Raw genomic sequence first — 9559 nt, 5'->3', positions numbered from 1 at the left:
TGACCAGCTGGAGATGCCTAATAGATGCCGTCTAAATGACGTCTAATATAGAGTACACCGAAAAAGGTCTTAATGAAGCGTTCTAAGTCAACCCCGAATACCAACCAGCTGGAGATGTCTAATAGATGCCGTCTAAATGACGTCTAATATAGAGTACCCCCAAAAAGGTCTTAATGAAGCGTTCTAAGTCAGGTCCGAATTCCGAACAGCTGGAGATGTCTAATAGATGCCGTCTAAATGACGTCTAATATAGAGTACACCCAAAAGGTCTAAATGAAGCGTTCTAAGTCAGGTCCGAATACTGACCAGCTGGAGATGTCTAATAGATGCCGTCTAAATGACGTCTAATATAGAGTACCCCAAAAAAGGTCTTAATGAAGCGTTCTAAGTCAACCCCGAATACCAACCAGCTGGAGATGTCTAATAGATGCCGTCTAAATGACGTCTAATATAGAGTACCCCCAAAAAGGTCTTAATGAAGCGTTCTAAGTCAGGTCCGAATACTGACCAGCTGGAGATGTCTAATAGATGCCGTCTAAATGACGTCTAATATAGAGTACCCCAAAAAAGGTCTTAAGGTCGAGCTAAAGCGATGTTTAGTTCGAAATTTTTCCGCATGATGGCGAGGCTGAAAGCTTACGTTTTTTTTAAGATTTTGTCGGGGTCAGAAATGTTTTCAGCCCCTCTCTAAGGTCATTCAAGTTTGTCTACAAGATTTGGTCATTATTTACGTACTGGCATTGTTGTATTCACCCGCAGTTTACCAAATAGCTGAATCAATGGAGTAGGGGTACATCACGTTAAGCCTCATAGAAATAAATGTGTCTTTGAAAACTGAAACTGTATATCCCCAGCATGTATCTTTCTTACATTGACTCAAGGGGAGTGGTTGGGCGTTCCGAAAAAGAAAAAAATACTCCTTTGTGTCACTCTGACCCCATATCTCCGGGCCCTTTCCATTAGTCTCAGGCATAATACAAAAAAATGTTTGAGAATCATTTCTTAGTATTTGGATATGGTGGTCTGTAAGAAACAGAACACTTTCGCTTCAGAAATACTTTATTCCTCATTGCGAGTGTTACGACAATATCATGGCTCCCTATAAAGGTGTTTGTTTTCCAAGTAAAACGCGCAAAAAAAAACAAACGTGGCTCAAATTTTGTTAAGGTTAGCAGCAATAAAGCAACTTCTTCTAATGAAAATTTAACTCCTGCTACTAACGCAAACCCTAATCATGATGTAGCGACTACAAGCTCTATTGAATCTGAGCCGTGTATGGAAAGAAGCCAGACTGAGAATGACCACGCCATGTAAGAAACAATAGTTGATTTTAATTGCTTCTTTCCTGCTTTTATGAATATAAGAATTTTATTTTGCAGAATTGAGAAATATTTCTCAGTAGATCCTTCCGATTATCCTCCGCTAAATGTAGAACATATTTCGCCCCCCATTATTCAGTCAACTCTATCTAATTTAAACGGAAGAAGGGTGGTGGATATAGGACATTTCATTCGCGAAATTCTAAAAGTGACGAAACACGCTAGTGTGTGTTCTAAAGGGGGACCTATGGCATTCTCAAAAGAAATACGCATGGGACTCGAAAGTATTTTCTTTTTCGAGTGTACTAAGCCACAGTGTGCTCTAAAAATTGAAATTACATCAAACCCCGTGAACACGCTGAAAAAGGGGATAAATTACGACGCGGCATGGAGTTTAATAAGTGTTGGTGCTGGACACGCGCAACAAGACGAAGTCCTTTCCGTTCTTGGTATTTCCTTCCATGAGTTATCCAACCTTTTATAAACATGAAGCGGAAGTTGGAAAGGTATCAGCATAGCAGGTTTATTTGATTTTGAAAAACCTTTATGTTAAACGGGTTTAAATTAATTTCAAAGGACTAGGCCAGACTAATTGGTGAGCAAATACGAGAATTTGGGGTAATGGAAGCAGAAGCGGCCATAAAGGCAGGGCAGGTCGATCAAGATGGTATCGCATATATCAAAGTTAGTGAATTTGTAAGTAAATTAGTTAAGACTGTATGACAAAAAAACTATTTTTCCCTACAAAGGTTATAGTGGACGGAGGGTGGTCGCAACGCAGCTATGGTCATAGGTATTCCGCTAGTTGTGGAGTGGCCGTGATCATTGGCCACTTCACGCCAAAAATAGTGTTCCTGGCCGCGAGGAATAAATACTGCTGTATTTGCGACACTGCTGAAAGAAAAGGAATCCATATAGAACATATTTGCTATAAAAATTGGAACGCCTCTTCAACGGCTATGGAAGCTGATATTATAGTAGAATTATTCAGGAAAAGTATAGCCATGCACGGATTACGATACAAGGAAATGGTTGGGGATGGTGACTCAAGTGTATTAGCCAAGATTAGAGAGAAAGTAAATAATTCAAAATCTGTCATTGATGAAGCTTAACTTAAAGCAACCAAAAATATATTTCAGGTGGACTATGGCCACACAGTTCAAAAATTAGAATGCTCTAACCATGCCGTTCGGCGCTTTGCAGTTTGCTTGTATGCCTTGGCGAAAGAAAACGCGGAATATTCAAAGTTTTTGAGTAAGGGGCGAATTTTACGACTAAAGAAAGCCGTCAAAGGAGCAATCCGTCATAATGCTACGACTGTTCAAGGTGAAGGATCACTAAAGAAGGATCTAATGAACGTTACGAATCACGTCTATGGCGAACACAAATCATATAGAGAGTACTTTTGTGGTCCAAAAAAAGACAACGTTAACACTTTGAATATACTGAAAATTGTTCCCTTCAACCTAAAGTTCAGGATAACGACAGCCCTGGAAACATTGTGTAGAAAGACTGGACGGCTACTTAGCAACGACACAAGCAACGCCGCTGAAACTTACATGAATGTTATGTCGAAATTTATTGGTCATAAACAATACTGTAGGTCAAGGAGGAATGCTTATTTTATCAGAGGTCACGGTGCTGGTCTGTCCTATCAGTTAGGAGGATCCTTTCACGAAAAAATGATTAGGGCTGCTTACCAAAAAAGTCCTTATGCATCCGTGAAGGAATTTTCGAAGCGCACTTCGAAGCTGCGAGAATCGGCAAAGCGGTACCAAGCAAAACAAGAGTTTAAAAAGTCGCGAGCATCCAAGAAAATAACATCAAGTGTTCCGGAGGACGCACATTATGGTGCCAACCCTTCCGAACCCGACATGCTACCAGATGTCTTTGAAACGGAAAAAAAATTTCTGGACAAGCTAAGTTCTGCTGACCGAAATAGTTTGGAACTAAGAACTCGCGGTCAAAGTGAAAATCCACAATGGAAAGAAGAAAGACGCATTCGTCTAACTGCTTCCAATTTTGGAAAAATTTGCAAGATGAGAGAAACAACATCTTGCGCCGTTACTGTGAAAAGGCTACTTTATGGTGAGACCATTATCAGCGCCGCCATCGAGTATGGAAGAAATAAAGAACATGAAGCCATTGCAAAATATGAAGAAATTCGTGGCGTCAAAGTTCAAAACTATGGTCTCTATCGAGACACAAAGTTTCCATATTTGGCCGCATCACCAGATGGAAGGATTGGTGATAAAGATAGTTGTGTCCTTCTGGAAGTCAAATGCCCTTCCACTGCTGAAGACCGATCGTTCTCTGATTTGGCTAAAGAGAAAAAGACCTTTTGTTCAGAAGAGATCAGTCCCGGGATTTTCAGACTGAAAAATAATCATGATTATTATTATCAAGTTCAAGGCCAAATGAGAATTTCAAATGTGACAGCGTGTGACTTCATACTGTGAAGTCCGAGTGAAATAAGTATAGAACGAATTTTTTACGATGCTAATTTCTGGTCTGAGAAAAAATGAGTAGGTTTCATTGATTTAAATCACATTGCGAAAAATTATTGGCACGCGCTAGGCAGTCATTCTCTCTACTCTCTCTCCTCTCCCACTTACAAAATCCAGCTGCAGCTGGTTGGCGCGCGTCGGGAAGGGGAGGGTGGGTGGGGATCCACCTACTTCTACCTCTCTCTACTCTACAGTCTAACTTAACTCGGGATTTGTACTAAGCGAGCGTAGCTTCGTGGCAGCACGCGCGGGCGCCTTCACTGGCGTCTCGTATGGATTGGGACATCGCAGGTTCGAGGCCCGGCACCGACGGGAAAATAATTTCAATTGAAATTAAATACGTTACGGGTGAATTTCGAGTCGAAAATTCGCGGGAAATTTAAAATTTGAAATGTTCATTTATGACAAAATTCATCAGGTCACAACATTTCCAGCCAGCCGACCAGCAGAGGTCGGGACAATACTTTTCAGCTCTAAAGAGCGCGAAAAGTAAAAATGACGCCGAGAAAAACAAAATGGCGCAGAGAAAAAAAATACCACCGAGAAAAAAAATGGCGTCGATACCATCGTGATACCATCGATACCATTGAATACCATGGATACCATCGAAACCATTGATTACCACTGAATTTGAATCGGCCTTTTCTACCTACTTATAAGGGAAGTGCCGTCACTCGCGTTATTGCCTTAGTTCAATGCTTTACTTTGAATTTTGCTTTGGTTTAGAGTATCTTATGCATACAATAAAATTTTATCCAATAGCTTGAGGGCTTAAGTTCTCAGTACGCAGGGGTTATCATGGTTCCGAGTAATGAAAGTAATAAAATTGACCCCCTCATCGTCCATTTACGGGTTGATGTTAAATTCTGTAGGGAGATTTTGAAACTTAAAAGGAGTATGAAGACCAAAATTTAGCGTGGATTTACCACATAGAGCCCGGTTACATGGGCCTTCGAAGAGCACTATATCGTAGGACGGACGAAAGGCGCGTTTGCAAAAGGCGCTTTTGAAAACATGCTTACTGTTACATGCGCGCTCTTCGTGAAACCCTCGGTTTTCCCACTCTCGATTTTGGGGAACTTATAGTGTTTACAAATTGCCTGGATTGTCAGTCGGTCCCAGCTCCTTGTGAGAATAGATAGGATTTTTGAGAAAGCTTTAGGTATGATTATGGATATTTCATTTCATAATAGAGTAAAGGTATTGATTTTGACAATACAATTTCAACTTCAAACTCAATTAAAAATTCGGTTACTATTTGATAAACTAAATAAACAACGAAGATCCGTAGTTGCCCAAATTTTAAAAAGTGGCATTCTTCCCACTTACGATTTCATTTATGAATCTGGACAAATTAGTTCGGAGAGAAATGCAGAAATCGCCAATTTTCAAAATTAAGATTTTTTTTTCTTAAGACTAGTTTGTAAAAAAATCCTGGCACACTTGGCAAAATACATTTCAGTACTGGAGAATAAGCCTCTACAGTAGAAAAATTCCCGCATAAGGGATTTCTTGTTTTTCCAAGAAAATCGCTTTTGTAGTTACATGACTAAGGAAAGGCGGTTTAACCCCGCGGAAAGGCGCTTTATCGACGAAAACCGCTTGTACGAGGTAGTTTTCGTTAAAGCGCTTTATCTCGAAAATTTTTCGTGAAAACCGCTTTCCAGGTGTTACATGAGGGCTGATTAATAGCGCCTTTCGATAAAGCGCTCTTCGAAGGCCCATGTAACCGGGCTCATATTAACAAGTGCCAATTTGATCGATGCGATGGCGATAATTCAGAGATTGCACGGCGAAAACAACACTTTTGAATAACTTTCATCGCAAATTTTTGGACAGATTCTCAAAGTTGGCAGAGACAGTGATCGTATTGATGTAGTGTTTGATGTTTATAAAGAAGCTTCAATTAAATCTGCAGAGCGTGCAAATCGAGGCTCTGGTGATGGAGTTATTTTTCATGAAATAAGACCTGGTCACAAAATTAAAAACTGCAGAAGATTTTTAATGTGCGGCGAAACCAAGACTAATCTAATATCCTTCCTTGAAAAAAATTGGAAAACACAAGAAGTGAGAGATGAACTTGGAGCCAAAACCATGATGGTGACATGCAACGTTATATGTACGAAACTAAAGAAAGATAGTTGTGAAGAACTTCGCGAATTGGAGTCAAACCAAGAAGAAGCAGACACAAGATTAATTTTTCACGCAAAACACGCAGAGAAGAACTACCCGACCATTATAATAGCATCAGACGACAATGACGTCCTCATTTTATGCCTAGCGTTCAGTTCCAAAATTTCAAGTAACATTTATGATAGGAGAGGCACGAAGGATAAAGTAAGAATCGTTGATGAAGGAAAACTTGCTGCAGCTTTAGGGTCAGATACGTGCGACGCACTTATAAGGCTTCATAGCTGGACTGGTTGCGACACAGTGAGCGCCCTCTCAGGTCAAGGAAAGCTCAAAGCGTTAAAGTGCATATCTCAAGATGCAAGTATCAGGCAAGCCGTATCGGATCTAGGTTTAAAGTGGGAGCTTACTGAAACGTCCATGGCCTCAATTGAAGCGTTAACTTGGCAATTTACTGCTCCAATACCAAGTTCGTTCATGTTAACGCTTTACGATATCAAATGTTCCGCGCCAAAAAAGGAAGCATTGAATCGGGACAAATACCTCCTTGCAAAGACACCCTTCACCAGCACACGTTACGCGCTAATTATGAAGCTGCAATTTGGCAGCGAAGTTTAATTGGCTCTCCTGATATACGAGACCCGGCTGCAGGCCATGGATGGAAACTTAACGACAAGGGACAACTAGAAATAAATTTGATGGTTGGCCTCCCAGCTCCGGAAGCTGTATTAAATTTAATGGCTTGCAACTGCAGTAGAAATTGTCGTCCCCTAGACTGCGCTTGCATTTTAAACAAGCTGAAATGCACAGCTGCATGCAAACTTCAAGAATGCTCTAATATGGAGATAGAAGAACCTTTGTACACTCTACCTAATGAAGACTCTGATGAAAGCGATGACGATTAATTTTTATTATGCACATATGTATAGAGAATAAAGTGACTTAAAAGTTTTTAATACTTGAAATAATTTATCTGCACGTATAAGGACCTATATTTCTATTCAGTACGAAATAGAATTCCATTTCAATGCAACAACTGATTACTAATTTAAGTATGTTTGTGACCTCCCATGTTGAATTATAGGTTATTTTGCTGATTTTTGAAGAATTTGTGGAAAAAACAATTTACCCCTATATTAAATTGCTGATAAATTGTTACGCCTCCTTAATAATCGTTCAAAATTTAGATCGTATGAAAGCTAGAAAACCATTTTAACATACCGTACTCCAGAAAAAAAAATAATAGTGAATATTAAGCAGGTCGCGTTGCAGAAATCGATTAAAATAATGAAGTAAAATGTATTTTTTTAAATTCGACGGCAAACCGCTGGTTTTACAAAAATAACTCACAAGACAAAATATTTAGCCATATATATAATCTATCGAATAAAATTAGTGGAAATGTAATCGGTTCAATAGATCAAACGTAATAGCCGTTTAAAAAAAAGCGCGCGACGCCATCTTGGATCGGCCGCCATTTTGTATAGCTGGGCGACCGAGATTGCTATCAGGGGTTTTCACCATCCCCACGTGACCCCCTTACTAAAAATCATAAACATTTCTGGTCCCCCGAATGATACTCGAATTTCCTCTGTCTCATGGACTATTACGTTTTTTTAGCGCGGATACGGATAGAATACCATGGAATATTTTTGTGAACAGGTTTATAATAAGTCCGTGGTATGTGTTTGTGCGCAAAGTCCGTGGCATGTGTTTGAGCGCAAAGTCCGTGGCATGTGTTTGAGCGCAAAGTCCGTGGCATGTGTTTGAGCGCAAAGTCCGTGGCATGTGTTTTGAGCGCAAAGTCCGTGTCATGTGTTTGAGCGCAAAGTCCGTGGCATGTGTTTGAGCGCAAAGTCCGTGGCATGTGTTTGAGCGCAAAGTCCGTGGCATGTGTTTGAGCGCAAAGTCCGTGGCATGTGTTTTGAGCGCAAAGTCCGTGTCATGTGTTTGAGCGCAAAGTCCGTGTCATGTGTTTGAGCGCAAAGTCCGTGTCATGTGTTTGAGCGCAAAGTCCGTGTCATGTGTTTGAGCGCAAAGTCCGTGGCATGTGTTTGAGCGCAAAGTCCGTGGTATGTGTTTGTGCACATGTATATGGAATCTGTTACTCACTAATAACTGATCGCCCGTAGCTCTGCAATTCAGATAGTACTCTCGAAATTTGTTAGTGATTTGCAACATTTCATGGCTTTATTTTAAAACTCTGCCATTTCAATGAAGTTTAACGTTACAGATTGAACTTTATTAAACCTCGAGAGGTTACTTCTCGATATCACTGGTTCGGAAGAAATTCTGTTTTTATACTACCACTGGTTAATAAACAAAGCATATTAGATGTGAACATAATTTTTCTTTTTTTTTGAATTGATCATTTTTGGTGACTTTGGATTTTATCTTCAAGGACATGATATTATTTTCACAGTCAGTGAATCATCATATGAAAGAAAAGGGCGGCTCCGTTGGCGCCACTTAAAGATGACTTTAGCCTAAGCTAAATGGAGGTACCAATCGGTCTTAGTGCATAAGGTATGATTGGTTCCTCAGTTCCTGCCTTTGGCAAGGTAAAATTCGTGTCTAGAAGATTAGCCAGAATGCTAGGGGTGATAATAGAGCCCGCTGTTGCTTTAAGTTGAATATTTCGTACAACGTTTTCTGATTTAACCCCGGGGTCAAAGAAAATCTAAAACGCTGTAATGAACAACCTTAAATATTTATTTAAATTTTATGTACTGGACGTTATTTTGTTCTTATTTACTCCAAACATGGAATCATTTTTCCATAACCATCAAACGAATAGCATTTCAGTGGACAGATATTTTATTTACACTTGCGTTGAAAAGGAAAGAGCTAAAACCAGTTCTTTCTCAGTAAATGGATTTTCGAATGAAATTTGGGAAGTTTTCATAACTTTCATCATATTTTTATCATTACTTTCGAAGCTATCGCAAATTTTCGTACAGAAGGACTGCAATTCCCGATTTCGTTCTTTGCCCAACTCTCTGTGGTTCTATTTGGCAGGAATGCTTAACAACTGTTACGTATATGCTCATCATCATAGAACAAAAGCCCAAAATATTTCTGAGTTTTCCGATCTATTTGTCTTAGCATAAGTTTATAAGATATGTTCCATAACTATGACACTACCTATACTCCGTAGTGCTAGAGACTCCCTCAGAGGAGTGAGAGGTAGTTCGAGAGCGACGCGAGAATTGACTGCACTTGGTTTTGCAGCTATTTAGTCAGTAATATAAGCCTTTGACTGCGCCTCATCAGGCTATCTATGACTTTTCACAACGTCACTTCATCACAAGCTCTCAATAACCAGTGGCAAACTTATGGAACATATCTTGTGAACTTATGGTAAGACTAAATGAAGCAAACATCATAAAAAAGCTATCTGTTGACTCTGAACTGTTAAAGCGTCATTAGAAAGGGCTCGAAACAAAACTTTAGCTTGGACTTTATTTTTCGTGCAAGCCAAGCTTAATACAAGTTTGTAAGGGTTGTATTTGCAAATTATTAACAAAAAATTAACATTTGGCAGCGCCTCCAATCAAGGTTAAAACCATAACGTTTCGAATACTACTTGGTACCTGGTTCATA

The 9559-nt window shown here is 39.7% G+C and overlaps 1 protein-coding gene across 1 annotated transcript; it reads left to right on the top strand.

Moving 5' to 3' along the window:
• Window positions 1-1937: 1937 nt before the first annotated feature.
• On the top strand, window positions 1938-3778 carry LOC149630065 (uncharacterized). Its single transcript, XM_089851368.1, has 3 exons — window positions 1938-2003; window positions 2069-2395; window positions 2459-3778. Exons 1-3 carry the CDS (start codon window positions 1941-1943, stop codon window positions 3776-3778), a joined length of 1710 nt encoding a protein of 569 aa, XP_089707494.1. The 5' UTR covers window positions 1938-1940.
• The last annotated feature ends 5781 nt before the right edge of the window (window positions 3779-9559 follow it).

The sequence above is a fragment of the Phalangium opilio genome, unplaced genomic scaffold (assembly GCF_054372755.1).
Source record: "Phalangium opilio isolate 3A_F unplaced genomic scaffold, DU_Popi_V2 ptg000104l_1, whole genome shotgun sequence".
Lineage (NCBI taxonomy): Eukaryota > Metazoa > Arthropoda > Arachnida > Opiliones > Phalangiidae > Phalangium > Phalangium opilio.
The sequence above is the reverse complement of the archived record's forward strand: the minus strand, read 5'-3'. Positions and strand labels throughout refer to the sequence as shown.